This window comes from Oratosquilla oratoria, chromosome 4 (genome assembly GCF_046742065.1).
Source record: "Oratosquilla oratoria isolate Oo_2021 chromosome 4, ASM4674206v1, whole genome shotgun sequence".
Taxonomy (NCBI): domain Eukaryota; kingdom Metazoa; phylum Arthropoda; class Malacostraca; order Stomatopoda; family Squillidae; genus Oratosquilla; species Oratosquilla oratoria.
In genome coordinates, this window is record NC_134780.1 from 12,466,834 (window position 1) to 12,493,624 (window position 26,791).

The 26,791-nt window shown below is 38.6% G+C and overlaps 1 protein-coding gene across 3 annotated transcripts in view; it reads right to left on the reverse strand.

Annotated features, from left to right (window-relative positions):
- rb (adaptor related protein complex 3 subunit ruby) overlaps nt 1–26,791 on the reverse strand; it is a 77,722-nt gene that overhangs the window by 14,303 nt on the left and 36,628 nt on the right. For 2 of the 3 annotated variants that reach the window (XM_076183481.1, XM_076183482.1), the window contains 7 exons: nt 26,247–26,271; nt 13,980–14,056; nt 11,115–11,230; nt 9,280–9,353; nt 6,784–6,874; nt 3,375–3,504; nt 2,174–2,432 (listed from right to left, as the gene is read on the reverse strand). In XM_076183481.1, coding sequence (XP_076039596.1) covers nt 2,174–2,432; nt 3,375–3,504; nt 6,784–6,874; nt 9,280–9,353; nt 11,115–11,230; nt 13,980–14,056; nt 26,247–26,271 — 772 coding nt within the window. Of the gene's footprint in view, nt 1–2,173; nt 2,433–3,374; nt 3,505–6,783; nt 6,875–9,279; nt 9,354–11,114; nt 11,231–13,979; nt 14,058–26,246; nt 26,272–26,791 lie in introns of all 3 variants that reach the window. The other variant, XM_076183483.1, reaches the window with a different exon arrangement.

Genomic DNA, 26,791 nt, shown 5'->3' on the forward strand with positions numbered 1-26,791 from the left:
GAAACTAAGTTGAAAGGGAGGGGCTAGTTTGAATTTGGGAGTATAGTTGGGAGGGTGTCAGAAGTGGAGATGATGAGGGAGAGAAGGGGTGACTATACTAGTAAGTGAAGAGATAGGTAAGTGTGTGGTTAAGTGAAAATAGGTTTCTTCAAGGTTAACCTCTTCCCTCCGGGGCACATCACACGTCTGGCAGCATTAGCTGCCTGACGTGCGATGTCTCAAAATAATAATCACATTATAAAAAATAAAGTCAGTGCTAAATTGTCTGTTCTCTTTCCCCGTGTATTTTGATAACCATAGAAAACTGATGAGGCCAGTTTAGAGAGAATGAAAATTACGTAGGTACAACTACAATAAATATAATCAAGATGGCGACTTCGGCATCAGCGAGTACCTACTTGCTCCTCATGCCGCCTACGTAGGCGGCACCATATGGAAGTGGTTAATGTGAATGAAGGTGAAACTGGGAAGGGAGATGTGGGTTTTTGTAAGTGCATATGGGCCTGGTGGTAAGAAGAGTGTAGAGGGAAGGGAGGCTTTTTGAATAGATTTAAATGAGTGCATAGAGGGTTTAGGGAGAAATGTCAATGTAGTGGTACTGCGAGATCTTAATGTTAGGGGTAGGAGATGGCATGGTTGGGAAGTGTTGAATGCCAGGAAACAATTGTAGTGGAGAGTTGATGGCAAAGATGAGTCTAAAGAGTTGATGATAGCAAATAAAATGTTTAAGAAGAAAGTCAAGCATAAGTACACATGGGAGAGGGTGGTAGATAGGGCTTTAATGGACTATATAGTGGTAACCAGAAGAGTAGGAAGAGTTTTGGATGTAAATGTTCTAAGGGGAGAGAGTGGGGGAATATCAGGTCATATTTTGGTGAAAGGTAAGTTGAGAGTAGAGGATAGATGGAGAAAGAGAAGGACAGAAAGTAGGGAGGTACTTAGAGTGAACTGCTTAAATGAGAAAGAAAAGTAAAGGGAGTACAGGAAGAAGCTAAGAGAGGAGTGGGAGGGAGGGTCCACTTATCTCTTCGTTTATTTCAGTGTTCACTTTTCTTTAGGTCAGTCACTTCCTTGTTTAAGTCTTTATTTGTCTTCCATAGATTGATGGTTTCTTGCTTCCATGAATCATTTATATTTTTCATGTCCCTCTCTATGTCTATAATTCTACTAAAAGTCTTCTTTTGTACCCACTGATTCCAGAAAAACTACTTTCATTGCCATTGTCAAATAGAAACCTTTTGGTACCTCTTAGTGATCTGAAATCTATGTTTATATTTTGTTTTGCTCTTGCACTGGTAGCCAACTCTGGGTATGTTTACATTTGAATGCAATGAACAGCCATCTTGGGGTTTCTCTGACCTGTCAACATTTTCTTCAATTTTGCTTCAATTTCACACTTTTTACATTATGATTTAACCATTTCAGGTATCCACGAGTACTCCCCTTCCCATAAAGATATATCCAATCCACCCAGGGTTGAATTATACAGCAGTGGTATGATCCCACATTGTGAAATATACAAACAATATTAAGGGAATACAAAAAACAGGTGGGCAGGGTGCAGGGATGACCCGTCATCCAGGAGGTGCTCAGATGAGAGGAAGGGTGGGAGGGGTGTGGAGTGTATTTAGAGATGAAATGGGTGGGAGTGTTTTTATGCCTTTCCCTTTTTGGCTACCTCCCTTGGAAGGGGGAAAAAGCCTTGGTATATGTATGTATGTATGTACAAAAAACAGCAACCAAAACGATTCCCAGCCTTACAGATAATTCATACAAGAAAAAACTATAAGCATTAACACTTTCATCACTGTATGATCAGAGAAAAAGAGGAGACTTGATTGTGAACTCAGCTCAGTGAAAGGGGGTGGACAAAATTGATAGAGAAGATAGGAGGGCATCATCATGAGGCCATGAAAAAAGACCCTATGTCTGAAGTATATGAAAATATAAATTTTCTATATGGGTACATAAACTCTTGGAATGGCCTAGATTCCAGTGCACGCTGGAGCAATCCTTAAAACTAAAATGAGCTATGATATAATTGGAGAACAAGAAACATGACCCCACAAGCATAGTTCCCTTCCGAACACTACAATCTGGTAAATATTGATTATTGCCAACAAAATATTAATATAAAAACCCAAAGGAACATCTAAGAAATTAATATTCTCACCTTTAAAGCTAGACTGCTGTACAGGTGCTGGCTTGGTGGTGAGAAAGATTTTCTTGGCATGTTTAGCCAATTTGTTATCCTCATGCCCTTGGGGTGGAAAAACTAAGGCTCGCATCAGTCTTGCACGGTCCCGAATGTCATAGTTGACATCATATTTGGCAAGATTGTATATATATTGACAGAGAAGCTTGGTCTGCTTTGGATTGGTCAGATATAATTTGGTGGCCAAGTTCAGGATCTGTAGCTTCACAATGTCTTCCTGGAAAGTTGAATGCACAGGGTGAAACTTATAAGAATGTAAATTGGGTATAGCACTGTATGTGGCAGAAACATGGAACATAAGAGAGGAAGAGAGAAGGAGTTTGAATGTGCTTGAGATGAGGTGTCGGAGAAGTATGATGGGGGTTACTAGGCTAGATAGAGTGAGAAATGAGGAGGTGAGGAGGAGAACAGGGGTGGAAAGGGGGTTGGGAGATAGGGTTGATGAAAGAGTATTAGGATGGTTTGGACACATGGAAAGAATGAGTGAAGAAAGACTAGTAAAAGAGGTATGGAAGGCAGATGTGGAGGGAGTGAAGATGAGGGGATGTCCTAGGATGAGGTGGATGGATGGGGTGAAGGGGGCTTTGGGGAAGAGGGGAATGTCTGTTGAGGAAGGATGGGAGAGGACAGAAGACAGGGGTGAATGGAGAATGGTTGTATATGGATGATGTTGTGATGCATGAGGTGGAATGGGCGGGGGGATGGGGGTGAGGTAGTATGTGTGAGCAAAATTTTGACACAGCCCGAAGGGATTTCTCCCCGTCTTCTCCTTTTATGCATGGGGGACGGAGAGGGGGGGTCGCCAATTTAATGAAGCGGCCTTGCTGTGGATGTGCTGTGTCTTGCGACACTGCTTCTGACCCAGGGCAGTGGACAAGGTGCAGGGATGACCCGTCATCCAGGAGGTGCAAAGATAAGAGGGAGGGTGGAGGGGTGTGGAGTGTATTCAGGGATGGAATGGGTGGGAATGATTTTATGCCTTTTCCTTCTTGGCTACCTCCCTTGTAAGGCGGAAAAAGCCTTGGTATATGCATGTATGTATGATTATTTGAAGGCACCACTCCTCAATATTATGAAAGAAGATACCTCATAATGTAAAACAGAAAAGAAAGATGTTAATTACTGCTACAGAACATTTAAATATAAAATACTGTTCTACCTCATTGATGAAGGTCTTTGCCATTTTACGCAGGACATCTGGAGCAATCTTGGGTACCTTCTCTGAATATTCTCCTAACAGCCATAGAATGCTTGCTCTGGCCATGGGAATCTTGATGTTGTCCACCAGTCTTGAAAACAATAAATTCATTACTAGTAAGAGAAAAATGGGCAGAGTGTTTTTGGGGGTTGCTAAATGTGAAGGATTGGGAGGGAAAGGTAGTTCCACTGGGAAGTGCTAACAAAATGACAGTGATGAGACTTATAAGAGGAAGATGGGCAGAGTATTTTAGGGAGTAGCAAAATGTGAAGGAGGAAAGGGAGGGAAAGGTAGTTGCAAAGGGAAGTGCTAAGAAAATTATCATGATGAGTGAGGAAAATGGAGGAGAAATAAGGAAAGATGAGGTGAATGCAGTTGTTAAGATGATGAGAGCAGATAAGGCACCTGGGTTGGATGGGTGTCATGTAGAATGTCTAAATAAAAGAGGCACATTGATGGTGGACTGGCTGGTGAGGTTACTTAATGTTTGTTTAAGTGAGGGTAGATTGCCGGAGGACTGGAGGAGTGCCTGTATAGTTCCACTTTATAAAGGAAAAGGGGACAAGTGTGAGTGTAGTAGTTTCTGAGGGATTAGTTTGTTAAGTGTAGATGGGAAGGCTATGGGAGGGTCTTGATTGAGAGGATTAGGAGAGGAAGAGAGGGAGCAATTGGTGAGGAACAGTGTGGGTTTATGACAGGTAGGGGTTGCACAGATCAGATTTTTGTGGTAAGACAGATATGTGAGAAAGCTTTAGGAAAAGGTAAGGATATCTTTTTTTTTTTTTGCTTTTATGGATTTGGAAAATGCTTATGACATGGTAGACAGAAGGCACTGTGGGAGGTATTGCAGATATATGGGATAGGAGGAAAGCTTATAAGAGCAGTCGAGTTTTTACAAAAGTAGTAGTGCTTGTGTTAGAATTAGAAATGGAGAGAGTGAATGGTTTGAGGTAAAGGTGGTACTTTGTCAGGGATGTGTAATGTTTCCTTGGCTGTTCAATTTATACATGGATGGGGTGGTGCGAGAGGTAAATGCAAGGGTAGTGGGTCTGGGATTAGAGATTAAAGAAAATGGAGAAAAGTGGGAGATAGGCCAGTTGTTTTTTGCTGACAACACTGTGCTTGTAGCAGGATCAGAAGAAGGATTGAGAAAGTTAGTGACAGAATTTGGGAATGTGTGTGAAAGAAGGAAGTTGAAGGTAAATGTGGGTAAAAGTAAGGTGATGATATGAACAAGGGGAGAAAGTGGCAGCAGACTGGAAGTGAGTATTAAGGGAAAGAGACTGGAGGAATTGGATAGTTTTAGATACCTGGGTGCAAATGTGGTGGGAAAGGGAGGAGTGGAGGTGGAGGTAGAATGTAGATTGAAAGAAGCAAATAAATGCCCTGGGGGATTAAAGTATAATGAGAAATAGACATTTGGGAATGGATGCTAAGAGGAGATTGTACGAAGGAGTGATTGTGCCAACAGCACTGTATGGGGCAGAAACATGGAACATATGAGAGAAAGAGAGGAGTTTGAATGTGTTTGAGATGAGGTGCCTGAGAAGTATGATAGGGGTTACTAGGCTGGATAGAGTGAGAAACAAGGAGGTGAGGAGGAGAATGGGGGTGGAAAGAGAGTTGGGAGATAGGGTTCATGAAAGAGTATTGGGCCATTGGGAAAGAGGGGAATGTCTGTTGAGGAAGGATGGGAGAGGGCAGAAGATAGGGATGAATGGAGAATGGTTGTGTATGGATGATGCTGTGATGCATGAGGGGGAGTGGGTGGGGGGATGGGAAGTGAGGGAGTATGTGTGAAAAATAAATTGATGATGCCCAGAGGGATTTCTCCCCATTTTCTCCTTTTCTGCATGAGGGGGCAGAGAGGGGGGTATATATATGTGTCTAAAGAATGTGAATAAATACAGTTTTCCATATAGATGTATATGTGGAATAGCTTAGGTGATATAGCCCAAGCTCACAATACACTAGTTCAAATCTACATACATACACATACCAAAGGCTCTTTCCCCCTTACAATGGAGGTAGCCAAAACAGACAGGCATAAAATCCACTCCCACCCATTCCATCCCCACATACACTCCACACCCCTCCCACCCTCCCTCTCATCTGAGCACCTCCTGGATGACGGGTCATCCCTGCACCTTGCCCACCGCCCTGGGTCAGAGGCAGTGTCGCAAGACACAGCACATCCACAGCAAGGCCGCTTCATTTAATCGGCGACCCCCCCTCTCCGTCCCCCCTTGCATATAAGGAGAGGACGGGGAGAAATCCCTTCGGGCTGCGTCAAAATTTACTCACACATACTACCCCACCCCCCACCCCCAGCCCCTTCCTCCTCATGCAATCACATCATCCATATACAACCATTCTCCACTCACCTCTGTCTTCCGTCCTCTCCCTTCCTTCCTCAACAGACATTCCCCTCTTCCCCAAAGCCCCCTTCACCCCATCCATCCACCTCATCCTAGGACGTCCCCTCATGTTCACTCCCTCCACATCTGCCTTCCATACCTCTTTTAGTTCAAATCTAAATATGATAATTGGATATCAAGAATACAGATTAATTTGGAACTGTACATGAATTTGAGTCTAGTCTTAGCATCTCTGTATTTAGTGTATGCAGCACATCGATGCACACCACACACGCACACATATGGTGTAGTGTGGTACTTTCAACAACAAGACTCCGTCTCCCAAGGGACTCTCATTGTTTCGGTGACCAAGCCAACTGACCTTTCTTGATGGTGCTCTTTTTAATAACAAAAGATTCTTGGTGCTCAGGTCAAGAACAATAGCCACAGCAGTGCCTCAGGTCAACACCTGCATGACCGGATGACACCTCAACCCAGGCAACCCAACTTTCAAATATTCCTCATATGGCAACAACATCCTTATTTCATACACTGGCAACCTTTGTAAATATGTAGATAGAATGTTTCTGGCAACACTCACAGCTTTACTGAGAGCTTCCTGTGTATGTGTAGTAGTTAGAACAGAACAAATCTTGTCCAGGAGAATTAAAGCCAAGAACTCCACCTGAATTTCCTTAACCACCAATTCCAAATGTAGAACAACACAACCTACACTAGGTATATTAGAAAATTAGAGATTTGAAGATGGGACCCAATGAGCATTGTTCGTTTCTTGTATACTACAATTAGGTAAATATAACCATCACTGGGCCCATACTTCAACATAATCATAAAACCCTCCCCAAATCAATATGGATTCAAGGAGGGCTATTCTACCAGCATGCTTCATACATACATCACCCAACAAGTGCTGAAGACACCTGGGAGAGAGCAGTGACCATATGATAATTCTATCTACTTATCTTGGAGAGGCAGTAATACATTCATCTTACCTTGCCATATGTGCAATAATGTCTTTGTGCCCGACAGTTTCACTCTGCAAAAGTTTTCGAATCACCACTACACTCTCTCCAACAACAGATTCTGGAAAGCAGAAAAAAAGTTTTCAACTCTTACAATATCCATACCACTCATTGGAATGAAATATGCAATTTTACCTCCTGCTCCTCCTCCTCTTTATTTTCCTGCACTAATGTTGAAATTTTACAAATACTGACATATATGGATTCAGTGCCTGGTTTATTGAAAAGTAGCCAGACATATGGCTTGTTTAGAAAGGAAGTGGCTAAAATGTAACTAAGTACCAAAACACAAAAACGGAGAGCCAAATGAATTTAAAAATGGTTAAATCTAGTTACAAAATAGCTAAGTTGGCAACCCTGGTAGTTGGGTCACCCCATAAATAGGAACTAGTTTTGAAATTGCATGTTAATAGGGATTCTTATGTAACTTCAGTGGCTGGTGAGGTTGTTTAATGACTGTCTAAAAGAGGGTAGAGTATCAGAGGACTGGAGTAGTGCCTATATAGCTCCACTTTACAAAGGAAAAGGGGGCAAATGTGAGTGTAGTAGTTTCAGATCGATGTTTGTTGAGTGTAGTTAGGAAGGCTTATGTGAGGGCTTTGATTGAGAGGATTAGAAGAGTAACAGAGGGGAAGAACAGTGTGGGTTTAGGACAGGTAGGGATTGTGTGGATCAGATTCTTGTGGCAAGGCAGATATGTGAGAAAGCTTAAGGAAAAGGTAAGAATGTTTTATGGGCATTTATGGATTTGGAAAAGGCTTATGACAGGGTAGACAGGAAGGCACTATGGAAGATAATGCAGATATGTGGGAGGGAGGAGAGCTGTTAAGAGCAGTCAAGAGTTTTTAAAAGAGTAGTAGAGCCTGTACTAGAATTAGAAATGGAGAGACAGAGTGGTTTGAGGTAAAGCTGGGACTTCACTAGGGGTGTTGTTATGTCACCTTGGCTGTTCAATTTATACATGGATGGGGTGGTGCAAGAGGTAAATGCAAGGGTAATGGGCCAGGGATTGGAGATGGTTAAAGAAAATGGAGAAAAATGGGAGATAAGCCAGTTGTTGTTTGCTGATAACAATGTGCTTGTAGTGGGATCAAAGGAGGGATTAAGGAAGTTAGTGATAGAGTTTGGGAAGGTGTGCGAAAGAAGGAAGTTGTAGATGAATATGGGTAAAAATAAGGTGATGAGATGTACAAGGGGAGAGGATGGCAGGAAATTGGAAGTGAGTATTAAGGGAGAGAGATTGGAGGAAGTGGATAGCTTTAGGTACTTGGGTGCAAATGTGGCAGGAAAGGGAGGAGTGGAGTAGAATGTAGATTGAGAGAAGTAAATGCCTTAGGGGATTAAAAAGTGTAATGAGAAATAGTCATTTGGGAATGGATGCTAAGAGGAGATTGTATGGAGTGATTGTGCTGACACCACTGTACAGGGCAGAAACATGGAACATAAGAGAGGAAGAGAGGAAAAGTTTAAATGTGTTTGAGATGAAATGCCTGAGAAGTATGGTAGGGGTTACTAGGTTGGATAGAGTGAGAAACGAAGTGAGGAGGAGAGCGGGGGTGAAAAAGGAGTTTGGAGATAGGATTGATGAAAGAGTATTGGGGTGGTTTGGACACATGGAAAGAATTAGTGAAAAAAAGATTAGTAAAAGAGGCATGAAAGGTATAGGTGGAAAGAGTGAACATGAACAGGCAACCAAGGATGAGATGGATAGATGGTGGTAAAAGGGGTGTTGGGAAAGAGGGGAATGTCTGTTGAGGAAGGAAGGAAGAAGACAGAAGATAGGGGTGAGTGGAGAATGGTTATGTATGGATGATGCTGTGATACATGGAAGGGTGTGGGGGGATGGGTGTGAGGGAGTACGTGTGAATGATATTTCGATGCAGCCCAAAGGGATTTCTCCCTGTCTTCTCTTTTTCTGCACGAGGGGATAGAGAAGGGGGGGTCACTGATTAAATAAAGCAGCCTTCCTGTGGATGTGTTGTGTGTTGCTACATTGCTTCTGATCTAGGGCAGTGGATGAGATCCACAGATGACCATCCAGGAGGAGCCAAGAAAAGAGGGAGTGAGGGATGGTGAATGGGAGTGGAATTTGTGGGGATGAAACAGGTGGGAATGGATTTATGCCTTTGGCACCTCCCTTGTTTGGGGGAAAAAGCTGTTGGTATATGTATATCCCCAAATTCAAATTGTGGAGTGGGTGAGGGTTGGGCACATGCCTCAGCTGGCTATCTCCCTTACAAAGGGAGGATTCCTTTTGTTATATGGATGTATTTATCTAATATTGTGTATATCAAAGTCAATTGAGTTTACTGATGACACAATTTCTTCAGATAATTCATATCTATATTCATGGTGTACATAAAGAAAGCCTCTATCAGAAAAGTAAGTATAGAAAACACTCATTCTATATGGGTTTTAAAGAATTTTCATCTTCAACATAATACAAATTGCCAAATGCAAACTCACCATCTCTGTTAGATAGTAGTGTAACCAGCCCACTAAGACATGTGTCTGTCACCTCCTTGATATTGGATGCACACCTGTAACCCAAAAAAATATTAGATCCACCTGGATTTTCTAAGTAAAATCTTCACAATTTATTAAATCTCATTCTTTTCTCATTTACACATACAAATAAAAAGAGCACTGGTCTAAGTATGCAATTGTTAACAGCATTGCTTCAATATGACAATATCATACATAACAATCATGAACAGCTTTCCAAAATAAAGAAAACAAGAGCAAAGACAGTAAGAATATATATGTATAAATATATATAAATATATATTATACATTACACTTATATATACATATATATATATATATATATATATATATATATATATATATACATATATACACACACACACACACACACACAGGAGGAAGACTGCAACTCATTACAACAAGATTTGGACAAGATCTGGAAATGGACTCAAAAGTGGGAAGTAAAATTCAATATCAAGAAGTGTAGTATAATGGAATTTGGAAAAAGTAAAAACAGAATATCAATAGATTACAAAATTGGTGAAGAAAAGGTCAAAAAAGTAAACTCAGAGAAAGATCTTGGAGTGATGATCAGCAAGGACATGACACCGGATAAGCATATTAATAGTCAGAGAAACCTACAATTTATTGAGGTCAATAAAAGTGGCATTTGCTTATTTGGATGAGGAAATGAGACTTACTATCTATAGAATAATGAAAGGGATGGAAATCTTAGATAAGAATGCCTTATTGAAATGGGAGATTGGAAAAACAAGAGGACACGAAAAGAAACTAAAAAAAGATAATTTAAGAAAAGATCTGGGAAAAAAAAAAAAAAAAAAAAAACAGCTTCCCACACAAAGTGATAGATACTTGGAACAAATTAGACAAAGAACAGTGTGTGCAAACACTATTCAAGATTTTAAGAAAAAACTTGAAGCTGTGAGATACAAAGACGGGTCACCATGAGCATAGCTCCCTTCCCATATGATACAACTAGGTAAATACACACACACACACACACACACAAAGAAACATGTTGAGAAGAAATGACAGTGAAGGGTGGAGAAGACCTCTGGGGAAACATACTACTTGATATGACCATTGAATATACCATCAAATACTGTGGGACAAGGTCTATACAACCAATGGACAAAAAAAAAACAGGGTGGAGGAATCATGTTTTTGACTTAAAAGTTTGAATGTGACAAAGATAACAGAAGGAAAAAATAATGTAGAACTGATTATGATTAAACTTGAAAACAGAAATATGTAAAGTAGAAAATTTATAGTAGTAAATGTGCCCCCAAAAACACAGGCTTGGACTGATAGTGATCATTCCAAATTACTGGACAACACATTGAATACATTAATTGAATTAATGGAAGAAGGAAGGAACATACTAATTATGGGTGACTTTAACTCAAGGAAATATGTTCGGAAGAAATGACAGTAAAAGATGGAGAGGAACTTTGGGGAAATATTCTACTGGATATGACCACTGAATACACATTGACTTAATGGGTGAAGGAAAACACCAGATATAAAAACAATGAAGAACCATCAAGACTAGACTTTATATTTACATCAGAGCCTGAAATAGTGGACAAAATAGAATACAAGATACCAGTTGGGAAGAGTGACCACATACTAAGAGTTCAAACTAAAAGAACAAAATGATGTGAGAAGAAATGAGAAACATAGAAAAGGAAGACTAATGTACAACAAAACGGACTTTGAAAAACTTGGAAAAAAAAATAAAAATGTAAACTGGGAAAAAAATTTAAATGAAAAAAATAGCTCTATATAATTACCTGCCAATTGCCTGAATAGCAGCTGCTACAAATTCCTTGTCTGATGACCCAATATAGGTTTGAAACTCTCGCAGAATTATAGAAATGTTGGTTTCTGTAGCTAAATTAGTTAATACCTGGAACAAAGGTATTTGATGTTATTATGATAAAGTGAGTTGTCAAGTACTTATAGTTACAGCACCTCCACAGGAAGGAATCACTCCATGATGCTTTTCATCTCTTCTTTAACCTCTTCAATACAAGTCAAATTCTCGTGCACAGCACTGGATGACTAATGTACAATGCAGAGACTTGGAATCTAAGGGAGGCAAAGAGGAGAATCTTAAATGTGTTTGAGGTAGCTTTTGAGTAGTATGGTGGGTGTTATGAGGATGGATAGAGCGAGAAAGGAGGTGGTGAGGAGGGAAGTAGGGGTATAAAGGGAGTTGGTAGATAAGGCAGATGAAAGAGCACTGGGATGGCTTGGGCACATGGAAAGAATGAATCAAGATTAGCATAAAGAGTGTGGAAAGAAAAGATAGATGGGGTATGTTGTATAGTGCTTTGGCCTAGGACACTAGTATAGAGCAGGGTATCATTGTGTTGTGATGTGCCCTGACTATTAGTGATGCTTCCAATACAAAGACTCTTTGTTACGGCTGACAAGGCCTTATCAATACGTGTACTAGGTAAGTCATTGTGTTGCTCTGCATAACGAGTGATGTTTACCCTCATGTCAGTCCATACCAGTTTGTAATACTGTGAGCACATAGTGCTCCATATATGCATAACCCACAATACACACGTTAATTGTCACCCCCATGTTTCAAGTAGTTGCAATCATAACATGGCACAGTGAGTAGGATTTGATGAAATTGCTTGCAACTTGCAACAGTGAAACATGGGATGATATACGAATCGGTGGTGCATATGTGAATGAAACAGTGTTGGAACTAGATGAATAGGCAACAGTGCACATGCTGGACCATGAATGCAGTGCCGGCAACAATTTGCATGCTGGACCGTGAAATACCATGTGATAGCGTGATGTGCTTTCATGAAACCATAGTGGTGCAAAGGGGCCTTTCATCCTACTGCTTCACTGTACCCACTGCGAAAGCAACCCCGTGCAGAGCCCAGCTGATTCATGCAGGCCGCGCCCACCCAACCTAGGAACTGGTACAACATCTCTGCTCCCTCGCTGCAATTACATCACTATAGGAGGTGGCGACCAACTGCTGCCTACACGAGGCATTGATGGTGACAGTCTTGAATGTCAGGTAGGACCTGCACAGATATGCCCTGTCAGCATGCCAAAGGGTCCCCCACCGCCTCAGCACCTTCTCCTGGGAAGGCTGGCACCTGCCGCAACAGGACGCCTCCAGCCAATCGCTCCTCCACCACCTGTGTGTATATACATCCGTATGCTGCCTGACACAGGTGTAGATATCATGGTGATAGGCACTTGGTACCTGGGCATGTTGGGGATATCAAAGACATACAGCTGCCGCTCTCAGCACTGATGTACATGGCCAACATATCTCACATGCCCCCGCAATGGGACACTGCTGATCAATCGCCCTCCACCACCTGTCAGCATACGCATCCTTTTGCTGCTTGACACAGGTGCGGACATCACGGGAATAGGCACTCAGCACCTAGGCATGTTGGGGGCATCCAGAGCCAGTACAGCCGCCACTCTTAGTGCTGACATACATGGTCAACATATCTCACATGCCCCCTGCATATATATATATATATATATATATATATATATATATATATAATATATATATATATATATATATATATATATATATATATATATCACAACTAACACCACAGTCAGACGAAAGAAAAAGTTGTCCGACTGTGGTGTTAGTTGTGATTTATAAATGTGTTACTACATTTCTCACCTGTGATATATATATATATATATATATATATTTACATATGTATATATATATATGTATATATATATATATATATATGTATATATAATATATACATGTATATATAAATATATATACATACATATATATACATATACATATATATATATATGATATATACATGTATATATATAATATTTACATGTATATATATAATATATACATATGTATATATATATATATATAGAGAGAGAGAGAGAGAGAGAGAGAGAGAGAGAGAGAGAGAGAAAGGGAAAAGAAGAGAGATAAACAGAGAGACTCAAAGTTGAGAAAGTTGTGGATATCCTCCATCATATACTTTGTATCTTACAAGAGAAAATTCTTCACTGTTTCAACATAAATTCCTTAAAACATGTAATTTATATATTTTGCCCAACTTTATACTAAACTATTTCATTAAACCTAATTGATGGAAGTGACTTGATGTGGTCTCAAAAATTAAAAAACTTTATCTGAGGAACCTTCCTTGCCTGAATAAAAGAAATGCATTTGCCACATCAAAATAAGAAAAAAATGATGCCACTATCACAAAAATAACAAGTTCAGTGCTCTACAAAAATTGAGCAAATCTAATTAAAATGGTTCTGTTTCCCATTATTCTCTTTTGATGAGACCTTGCATTTCAACTAAGCAATGGAACAGTCTGTCACTGGAGTTGCTGGACCACACCATAAGTGCAGCCTTGTATACTGGCATTCTGTCTTATGACTGGACCAAGGATCTCAACTGATCTATGAATCGAGCCAGTGGCTAATGCTAGCTTTCTAGATCATGTAGGTTCTTACAATGGAGACTCAATGGTGATGAAATAAATCAAATCATCATATAAGTATAATAATATCCAAACAACTCTGATTAATTATTTAATACTTGCAGAGGACCATATCAAGTCACCTAATACTAATAAGGCTGAGAAACACAAAGATGGCATTACCTCTAACTTCAGGGCTTTGATGTGGGTTGGATCACTGAACCTGACAAAGAAGCTCTTGAGGTACGGTTCAAACATACCCTGTAGGGGGATTAAAGGATGATCAATTTCTATAATTTTATTACATTAGCTTTATTAGTCAAACATATATTAGTAATTGTCATGAGCATTCAATACATACAGAATACTACGAAGTGAGGCTACCAAGGGAAAAGCAACAAATAAAAAAGACAAATATTACCTATGCACCTACAACAAACCTAAAACAATTTCCAGAGCTGAGGATGCTACCACCAGACAGGTAGCGCATTACCGTCAATGTGTTACTGAAAAATCTGGGGTGCATTTCCATCAATGTGTTGCCGATTTTAACTTTCTTAAAGCGGTCCACATTATTGCGCATGTATTTACCTAGTTGTACTTACCTAGTTGTATTTTGCGGGAAGGGGAGCTACACTTGTGGTGTCCCGCCTTTGTATCTCGCAGTGTCTAGTTTGCTCTTAAACTTATGAATGGTTTTTGCGCACATTATTTCTTTGTCCAGTTTGTTCCAAGTGTCCACCACCCTAAGTGGAAAACTGTTTTTCATCAGATCTCTTCTGTAGCTATGTTTTTTTATTTTCTTTCCATGTTCTCTTGTGCTTCTCTTGTCCCAGTTTAACAAGTCCTCTCTATCGAGTATTTCTGGGCCCTTCATGATTCTGTAGATGGTCAGTGGGTCACCTCTTTCTCTTCTTTGCTCCAGAGTCGGTAACTCCAGTGTATATGTGTATATATGCATATATATATATATGTGTATATATATATATATATATATATATATATATATATATTTATCTATATATATATATACATATATAGATACATACATATACATAAACACAGTAATGCAGACAAATTAAAATCGGGAACACATTGATGGTAATGCACCCCAGGTTTTTGTTAACTCACTGATGGTAATGCAATACCTGTGATAACGTGCCCAGCTCTGACAATTTCCTACAAAAACATAAAATGTAAGAAGCATACAGCTGAGCACAGCACAAGAGCAGCTGTCTAGTGGTGTAAGAAGATCAGAAAGCTGACTACTATGAAGTACCCCTTAATAAAGGTAACAACAGCAATGAACAAAGAAGGTTACTAACACTGGTAGCTATGTCAAATATATCTACAAACCTGTCTACAAGGATGGTACCATTAACCTCTTCAATACAAGTCAAATATTCGCATGCACATCAGGTTGCCTGATGTACGATGATGCATCACAAAATATAAAGTTACTGCTGTTATACTCATTCTATTTCACCATGAATGAATATAACGTCATAGAAAATGCGATCAAGCCTGTTCACAGAATATGTGGGTCACTCCTTTACAACTACAAAATAAGTATAATCAGGAAGCCAACACTGGCACCCTCATATATCCAACTCTCAGTTCCTGACACATACATAGGTGTCTTCATATTCAAGAGGTTAAGAAAGTAACACAAAAACATAAAGACCTACAGCGAGATGTAATGCAAGCTGAGTATAGGCACTTGTAAATCATTAATTCTTATTTTGAAGATATTCATAAATCATCTTATCTAATTATTTCAGAAATATAACGAGTTACTGAAGAGAAGCTGACAAGACTTTGAAAAGGGTGTGTAAATATAAATAATGAGTAAGAAATCAGGACACTTATGATGATTGAATGCAAAGCCAAATTATATTAAGTACAGTAAAAGTCCATTCTTTTGACACCCAACATCTCAGAAAATCAGATTTTACAGCACTTTTATGAATTTTCTGACCTTTTGGAATATTTTCCAAAATATAGCTAGACATTTTTGCAAATAGTATTTCTTTTGTTAGTGCTAGGTCTAGAAAGGTCATCTGTTTTTAATGATGTCATGGTCTTAATTTCTATTAGGCTCAATAGATACCTATATCAATAAATGTACTTAAAACATGTTGTTCATTGAATATGTTTATGTGTACCTTAACACAAAAAACACCAGCTATAAAATCATTCATTATCACCTCACATCCCATGAACAACCCTAGCTGAAGTCTACACTATGATCAAATGTACATACACTTCATGTATAGATGTATTTATGATAATGATACCATATAGTGCTTATTACAGTAGATATTTCTACCTATTCTATAGATAGATACTGATATCTACCTATAGATAGATATTTACAGTATTGGGTAAGGTTGACAAAAAATACATGTTAGAATTCATCCATTCTTCGTTTACAGGCCTATGTCAATGGCCTGTCACATGTCTGGAATACTGTACACTTACCTCTATCAGCAACAGCCCTAATCAAGATTTTTCATACAACGTAAATACACCATTGAGTTTGTATGAGTTTTCTTTGAAGAAATACTGTATTTGCATGCAATGAAGACACTCTGGCCTTGAAGATGCACCACAAGTTCCACAATTAAGAAAAGAAAAGAAAAGGAAAAAAAAAAAGGACTAAATAAATAAAATAAATAATACATACATACATGCACATTTTTTCCCCCCCTCTCTTACAAGGGAGGTAACCAAAGTCAAAAGGCATAATTTCACTCCCACCCATTTTATCCCCACCATCTCCATTCCCATTCAACACTCTCTTTTCTTGGCTCTTCCTGTATGAAGGGTCATCCCTGCATCTCGCCCATCGCCCTAGGTCAGAGACAATGTAGCAAGGCACAGCTCATCTATGGCAAGGCTGCTTCATTTAACTGCAACCCCAACTCTCTGTCCCCTCATACAGAAAAAGTGAAGATAGGGTGAAATCCCTTTGGGTTGTATCAAAATATTATTCACACATAACCACTCCCTAACCACCTCATTCTCCACCCACTCTCTTCCATGCATCACAGCATCATACATATACAACTATTCTCCACTCCCCGCTTCTCCCTTTCTTCCTCAACAGACATCCCCTTCTTTTCCAACACCCCTTTTACCCCATTCATCCATCTCATCCTCAGTCGCCCCTTCCTGTTCACACCATCCACCTTAACCTTCCACACTTCTTTTATTAACCTTTTTTCACTCATTCTTTCCATGTGTCCAAACCATCCCTAATACTCTTTCATCAACTTTATCTCCCAACTCCTTTTCCACCCCTGCTCTCCTCCTCACCTCCTCATTTCTCAATCTAACCTAGTAACCCCTACCACACTTCTCAGACATTTCATCTCCGACAAATTTAAAGTCTTCCTTTCTTATGTTCCATGTTTCTGCACTATACATCACTGTCAGTACAATCACCCTTTCATACAATCTCCTCTTAGCCTCCATTCCCATATGTCTATTTATCATTACATTTCTTAATCCCCCCAGACATTTACTTGTTTCTCTCAATCTACATTCTACCTCCACCTCCACTCCTTCCTTTTCTGCCATATGTGCCCTAAGTATCTAAAGCTATCCACTTCCTCCAGCCTCTCTCACTTAATACTCATTTCCAATTTGCTGCTATCTTCTCCCCTTGCACATTTCATTATCTTACTTTTACCCACATTTACCATCAACTTCCTCCTTTCACACACTACCCCAAACTCTGTCACTAATTTCCTTAATCCCTCCTCTGATCCTGCTACAAGCACAATGTTGTCAGCAAACAACAACTGGCTTATCTCCCATTTTTCTCCATTTTCTTTAACCATCTCCAGTCCCCTGCCCATTAACCTTGCATTTACCTCCCACACCTCCCCATCTATGTGCAGATTGAACAACCATGGCAACATGACACATCTCTGGCAAGTCCCACCTTTACCTCAAACCACTCACTCTCTCCATTTCTAATCCTAACACAGGTTCTACTACTCTTGTAAAAAATCTTGACTACTCTTAACAGCTATCACATACATATGCAATACCTCCCAGTTCTTACCCTATGTTAAAGCTTTCTCACATATCTGGCTTACCACAAAAATCTGATCCACACAGCCTCTACTTTTCCTAAACTCACACTGTTCCTCACCAATTACTCCCTCTATTCCTTTCCTAATCTTCTAAATCAAAACCTGCTCATAAGCCTTCCCAACTACACTCAATAAACTCTTGACTGCTCATAACGATTTTCCTATCACATATACAGTCAAACCTCGGTTATCGAACGCTTCTGTTCTCGACCAAATCGGTTTTCGACCAAAAAGTTCGAGAATTTTACGTCTCAGAACTCGACCAAATTTCCGCTCTCGAACAAACCGAAAGAAGCCGAGCGTACCCGAACGCGGCTCACTCGCGAGCCGAGAGAACTCGAACGCTTCCTCCGTAGCGCATTTGCGATCAAAGTTCATTCCGAGCAGACGTGTTCGTTCTTATTTACGTAAATCTGACTTTTTTTCATCTTTGCATCGTGTATTAGCCCCTAATCATGGGTCCAAAGAAAGCAAGTTCAAGTGGTGAAGAAAAGAGGAAAGTAGTGCGCAAAACTATTGAATTTAAAAAAGAATTAATAGCGAAATATGAATCTGGCGTTCGTGTGTCTGCGTTGGCTAAGGAGTTTGGGATGGCGAAATCGACGATAAGCACCATCCTAAAAAATAAAGACCAGGTTAAAGCAAGTGATGTGGCTAAAGGATCAAGTGTTTTTAGCAAACAAAGGCCACAGGTATTGGAGGAAGTGGAGAAACTTGGAACGGATTAAAATTATTTACATTGATTATAATGGGAAAAATTGTTTCGGTTTTCGAACAAATCGCTTTTCGAACAGCCTTCTCGAACGGATTATGTTCGAAAACCGAGGTTTGACTGTATCTGCAATACCTCCCACAGTGCCTTCCTGTCTACCCTGTCATAAGCCTTTTCCAAATCCATAAAGGCCCAAAAAACATCCTTACCCTTTGCTAAATCTTTCTCACAATCTGCATTACCACAAAAATCTGATCCACACAACTCCTACTTTTCCTAAGCCCACACTGTTCCTCACCAATTAATGCCTCTGTTCCTCTCCTAATCCTCTAAATCACAACTTTTCCATAAGCCTTCCCAACTTCACTAAACAAACTAATCCCTCTGAAACTACTACACTCACATTTGTCCCCTCTTCTCTTATAAAGCAGAACTATACAGGCACAGCTCTAGTCTTCTGGCACTCTACCCTCTCTTAGACAAACATCAAACCTCACCAGCCAGACATAACACCCATCTAGCCCAGGTGCCTTACCTGCTCTCATCATTTTGATAACTGCTTTCACCTTGTCTTTTCTTATTTCCCCCTCATTTTCCTCATCCATCACTGTCATTTTCTAAGCACCTCCCACTGCAACCACCTTTCCCTCCCTATCCTCCTCCACATTCAGCAGCTCCCCAAAATACTCTGCCCATCTTCCTTTTACCACCACATCTTCCATTATCATCTCTCCATCTGCACCTTTTACTTGATTCGCCTCCCCTTCCTCTCTTAACTTCCTTCCAAAACATCTTTCTATTACTTTCAAAATTTTCTGTCATACTCTTCCACCATTATCTGGTCTCCTTTTTACCTCCTTTATCTTGTTTTCTCTTCTTTTTGTTTTTGTACCTCTCCTATGTTTCTCTCATTCTATCTTGTAACCAATTTGTGGATACTTGTTATTTGCTCTTCATCACCCCACCACTCACTACCTTTCTTCTATTCCCTCCCATCCTCTTCATTCCACACACCATCTTTGCACACCTTGTGACTCCCTCCTTGAAACATCCTCATTCCTCCTCCACTCCTAGCTCTACTCTATCCTTCACTTCATCCCACTGTTCTCTGAGCTTCTTGTACTATTTCTCCTTTTCCTTCTCATTTAAGCAATATACTTTAAACACCTCCCTACCTTCTATCCCTTTCCTCTTTCTCCATCTATCCTCCACTCTCAGCTTACCTTACACCATAAAATTATCTGATTGTATGTTTAACGACTCATATAATTTCCTTTCCATAATGAATCTCTACCAAATTAAGATAAACTATAACTTAGATTCTTATTTTGACTTTACAGCGATTCTATGTAAATGCTTTGTGATGTAGGCTTCTTGATTTTAACTTCAGTATTCAATAGCTCAGCATGAAGTGCTGTTCATACATTCACAAGACTATTCAAAATACATAATAATAATAATAATAATAATAATAATAATAATAATAATATTAATAATAATAATAAATGAAAAATTGATAAATAAATATTTTTTGTTTTGTGAATGTTTTAATGACATGTAAAGCTTCTTGACCATTTATGAATCTATTTTTTGTCCTATCCACATTTACTATTTTTCTTTTCTAACTGCACACGACACCCAGAACTGAGCAAAATAAGATTAGAAACTCTACACACTACTAAATAATATCACAAATGTGAAAAACAGTCAATTCATATCCTTAAGATATTTTATGCACATTACGAGCACTTGTCAAAATACTATTACCACTTACAGGGTGTCATTTCAGTCTTCACATCATGGGTCCCATCTCCTCTTCTCTAATTTTCTAACATACTTAGACTCAAATTCATGTACCATTCCAAGTTAATCTATATCCTTGATTTCTAATTATCATATTCAGATTTGAACTCATGTATTGTTTGACCTTGGGCTGTATCAACTAAGCTATACCACATATTCATGCATATACATGGAAAACTGTATTTCTTCACATCCTTTTGACATGTGGTCTTTCTTAACCTCTTCCATACAATAATGCCTACATAGGCATCATGAGACATGAGTGGGTATATGAGGGTGCCAGCATTGGCATCCTGACTATATTTATTTTGTAGTTGTAGCCAAGTGACTCCTGAATTCTGTGAACTGGCCTAATCATGTTTTAGTGTTTATTATTACTTAGACTGAAAGATAATGAGTAAATCAGCAGTGACTTTTTATCTTATAACATGAGTATTATGATGCATCATTGAATCACTGTACATCTGGCATCTGATGCTGTATTGAACAGATGTATTGTTTTTACTCCCATGACCTCTTAAGCCCTCCCATCTTTAATCAGATCTCATCTGTTAATCAAATCTATCCCCTTTAGTGACCTGAATACTGTAATCATATCACCTCTTTCTCTTTGATCTTTCAAAGTTGGCAGACAAAGTACTTTTAGTCTTTCCTCATACGGTTTATCTGCCAGGCTGGGACCAGTTTGGTTGCTTCCTTTTGTATTCTCTGTCTTCCTTAAATCTTTCACTCTGTGTGGGGACCATACTACTGATGCATATTCCAGTCTTGGTTGCATCAGGGTTTTGACGAGTTTTTTCATATCTCTTCATCTATATAGTGGAATGCCACTTTAATCTTCTGTAGTAGTCTGTGTGTCTCTCCCACAGTCCTTCTGATATGTCTGTCAGCTGACAGGTTGTTCTTAATCAAAACTCCCAAGTCTTTCTCCTGTTTTGCTTTTGTTATGGATTCGCTTACAAGACAAAGTACTTTCAGTCTATCCTCATATGATTTATCTGCCAGGCTGAGGACTAGTTTGGTTGCTGCCATTTGTATTTTCTCAATCTTCTTTATATCCTTAACTCTGTGTGAGGACCATACTCCTGATGCATATTCCAGTCTTGGTCATATCAGGGTTTCAATGAGTTTTTTCATCATCTCTTTATCCATATAGTGGAATGCCATTTTAATTTTCTGCAGTAGTCTGTGTGTCTCTCCCACAATCCTGCTGATATGTCTCTCAGGTGACTTGTTGTTTTTTAAAAAGACTTCCAAGTCTTTCTCCTCTTTTGCTTTTGCTATAAGTTCACTTCCTAAGGAATAGTTTAAGGATGGCCTCGTGCCGCTATTGCCAATACCCAGTACTTTGCATTTTTTGTACTGAATTTCTTTACCGTTTCTTATCAAAAATAGCTACATTCTAGGAAATTGTCCCATGTATTCTGTGAACAGGCATGATTATGTTTTCTGTGATGTTATATTTATTCAGGGTGAAAGAGAACAAGTATACCGAGTAAAAGCAATAAATTTATATTTTGTAATGCACGTATTGTGATGCATCATTGTACATCAGGCAACCTGATGTGAATATTTTACTCGTATTGAAGAGGTTAAAGTGGCTTTTCACTATATGGATGAAGAGATAATGAAAAATATTACAGAAACCAAGATCCATCCTAGACTGAAATATGCATCAGTGGTATGGTCCCCACAAAGAGTGAAGGATCAAGAAAGGCAAGTTCAAGAGAATACAAAGGCCAGCAACCAAGCTGGTCCCCAGCCTGGCAGATAAGCCATAAAAGGAAAGACTAAAACCACTGGATCAGCCAGAATAGTAAGATTGAAGAAAAAGAAGTGATATGAATATTCAGGTCACTAAAGGAGAGAGATTGCACTGACAGAAGGGATCTTTTGAATAAGGATGGGAGGGCTTTAAGACATCATGGGTACAAATTAAGAAAAGACCAATGCCTAAAGGATGTGAAGAAGTACAGTTTTCCATGGAGATGTATAAATACTTGGAATTGCTTAGCAGGAGATATAGCCCAAGCTGGAATGATGCATGAATTAATCAAATATATAGATTACTGTATGATGAAACTATATGAATTTGAAGCTAGGTATGATAAATCAGAGAGAAGCAGATGGAAACTTATGAGCATTCCTCCTTTCTTGCACACTAAAATTAGGTAACCAATATATACTGTATATATATACATTATATATATATATATATATATATACCAAATATTTTTTCCCCCTTACAAGGGAGGTAGTCAAAAAACAAAGGCATAAAAACCATTCCCACCCATTCCATCCCCAACATACTCCACTCCCATCCACTCCCTTCCCTCCCTCTTATCTTGGCACCTCCTGGATGATGGGTCATCCCTGCATCTTGCCCACTGCCCTGGGTCAGAAGCAGTGTCACAAGACACAGCACATCCACAGCAAGGCTGCTTCATTAAATCGGCAACACTTCCCCTCTCTGTCCCCTCATGCAGAAAAGGAGAGGACAGGGAGAAATCCCTTTGGGCTGCATCAATTTATTTCTCATACACACTCCCTCACCCCTCCCATCGTCCATCCATTCCACCTCATGCATCACAGCATCATCCACACAGAACCATTCTCCTCTCATCCCTATCTTCTGTCCTCTCCGATCCTTCCTCAACAGACATTCCTCTTTCCCAATGCCCCTTTTACCCTATCCATCCATCTCATCCTAGGTCGCCCCCTCATGTTCACTCCTTCCACACATTCTTTTAGTAGCCTTTCTTCATTCATACTTTCCGTGGGTCCAAACCATCCCAATACTCTTTCATCAATCCTATCTCCCAGCTCCCTTTCCACCCCCGTTCTACATCACCTTCTAAGCTATTCCACATATCTATGCATCTATATGGAAAACTGTATTTCTTCACATCCTTTTGACATGTGGTCCTTCTTTATTTACTTCCATGACCTCTTAACCTCTTCAATATGAGCCAAATTCTTGTACTCAGTATTGGATGCCTGAGGTACAATGATTGATGCATCAAAATACTCACATTATAAAATATAGTCACTACTGTATTACTCATTCTCTTTCACTGAGTAATAATAAACACAGAAGATTTGAATAAGCCAGTTCACAGAATTTGGGGGTCACTCAGCTACAACTACAAAATAATCAAGACGCTGACACCAGCATCCTTGTATACCCACTTGAACCTCATGATGCCTATGTAGGCATCATTGTATGTAGGAGGTTAAAGCCCCTCCATCTTTAATCAGATCTCTTCTAGCAATGCAATCTATCCCCTTTAGTGACCTGAATACTGTAATCATGTCACCTCTTTTTCTTTGATCTTTCAAAGTTGGCAGACAAAGTACTTTTAGTCTTTCCTCATATGGTTTATCTCCCAGGCTGGGCAGCAACCAGTTTGACTGCTGCCCTTTGTACTTTCTCAAGCTTGCTTATATCCCTCACTTTGTGTGGGGACCATACTACTGGTGCATATTCCAGTCTTGGATACATTAGGGTTTCAGTGAGTTTTGTCATCATCTCTTCATCCATATAGTGGAATGCCACTTTAATCTTCTGCATTAGTCCATATATGTCTCCCACAATCCTGATGATATGTCTATCAGGTGACAGGTTGTCTTTTATCAACACTCCCAAGTCTTTCTCCCCTTTTGCTTTTGTATTGGGTTCATTTCTCAAGGAGTAATTTAAGGATGTCATTTTGCTGCTATTTCCCATTTCCAGTACTTTGCATTTTTGGTACTGAACTTAAGTCACAAATGATTGCAGAAGTACTATCTAGAATATAGTTTAAAAGTACTTGCAGAAGTTCTATCTAGAACATAGTTTAAAAGCAAACTAGACACTGCGAGATACAATGGCGGGACACCATGAGCATAGCTCCCCTTCCCACAAAATACACCTAGGTAAATATATGTGTATACATATATACATATATATATATATATAGATATATATATATATACACACATATACATGTATGCTACATACAAGGAGTGCACCATAGTAAGGTCATAAAAGCCACTGCGCCAAGATCCAACTTATCAATTAGGCATTTTTCTTCACATTTTCCTCTGTTCAACATACATACATATACCAGAGCCTTTTTCCCCCCCTTACACAGGAGGTAGCCAAAAGACAAATGCACAGAAACTACTCCTATCCATTCTATCCCCTACATACTCCACATCTGTTCAATAGTTGGCAATATATCCACTTCTGTATATTTTCATATGGTCTAGAGAGCTTTGAAACACTAGTGAATTTTCAGCTTTATGCACCAACAATGTTTTATGCTGCAGCAAAGGCATAAAGCAAAATAATTAAATAATTCTGGGAGAAGTACACCTAGGTCTCTTTATCCAACACTTGTCAACTGCCACTTGTGCAGACATTTGGGACCAGTACATAAACCCACTTAGGGAATTGGTGTTCTATGTCCTGGACCCAATTCCCGAAGCAGGTTTATGTCCTGGGTCCATACGTCCATATATGGTTGGTGAATGTTGGATTAAGATACTTAGATGTATTTTCTTATGGTTTAGTGAGCCCTGAAACACCAATGAGTTTTCAGCTTTAGGCACCATCAACACTTTATGCTGCAGCAAAGCCTTAAAGCAAATTAATTATATAATTTTGGATTAAGTACTAGAGAGATTTTTAAAAAGTGCTTATGCTTACTATGTTGTGTGCATCCTACACATAATACAGACTACATATGATACATTGTAATTTATATATATACATATATATATATATATATATATATATATATATATATATATATACATATATATATATATATTATATATATATATATATATATGTCAGAACTGAGCATTTCCAATCATCAATCTGATCATCCAATCTTCCCATTTAATTGGGAGAACAATTGGTGACAGGAATGCAAAAATTGGATCATCTTTGAGAGAGGTGATCGGAATTTCACAAACTAACTTCCAATCATTGATCACAATAAAAATCTCTGTTATTAATCTATTATTATTATCATTACAATAACTTCTTGTCATTATAACTGTTAGAACTAAAACCTCAGGATCCTTTTTTCTTAATGGTCATTGGTCTATCTTGTCATGGCAACAACTGACTCTGGACATTTTCAAACCTTACTTCTTTCAAATATTTTGAAACACATGGCTAAATAGCTATTCAGAACCTATGTTCAAATAGCCTAAAATCGGTGTTTCTTATAATAAATGACAAGATGATTAGAATGAAGGGATTGGAACAGCAATACTTAAAAATTACTTAATGATCAGGATCAGATCAGTTGCCCAAGGTGATCAGATGATTGGCAATTGGAACAGCAAAAAAGTGGTCACTGTCTGCCACTGATATATATATATATATATATATATATATATATATATATATATATATATATATATATATATATATATATATATATACATAATATATATATATACATATACAGGTATATATATATAAATCATTTCATTTTCAATGTTTTGTGATTCTAATATAATTTTCATCATTGGCTGAGTACATCACTTCTATACATTACTGAAGTATATAAAATCTAATTAGCTAAGCTATATTGTTCTGTCTCACATAAAATAGTGCAATGCACTGTGCTACGTATATTCTGTTCATATTATTTACAAGTTTTATTCCAACAATGTAAGTACTTATGTATCTACTTTATAGGTGCCAATAAGTGTAGGTGAACTAATCAGGCCTTTACTTGTGATGAAGCAAATGCAATCTCAATTATTCACTCTATACAATAAAGTATAAAAATGTATTTCTTGTGCACAGACTAAGTTAGAGCATTATACTTTCTTTGTCCTTTTTACTGGCTCTGGCCTGAAAAGAAAAATGTATTTAAAAGATGAATAGAATGCAACCTGAGGTACACAAATGAGGTGATAAAAAAAATACCCATTCAAACCTTACACAAAGCTTCTATTTTAGTTCAACACTGTACCCATTCAAACCATACACAAAGCTTCTATTTTAGTTCAACACTACAAACACCACAAAACTGATAGAACCCACACATCCATTCAAGCTGCATGTCACTTTACACACACAATGACATTCACAATTTCTTTTTAACTATCTCATAGGCAAGAATTTTGATAACTAAAGGAACCATTCTATCAATAAGTATATATCTACAAATTAGCATGGCTATCAAGACAAGGTAAAATATTTAGTCATAATAAACAAAACTGGTCATTCAGCATTCATTTAAAACCAAACCAAAATCATTATGGTAAAGATATTCTCAGCTTGTAATCTATTTTTTCACACACACCATTTTCTTTAATGCAAGCCAATACAAAAATTAAATTTGTTATCAAAAGTTGCAATATTTACTTCT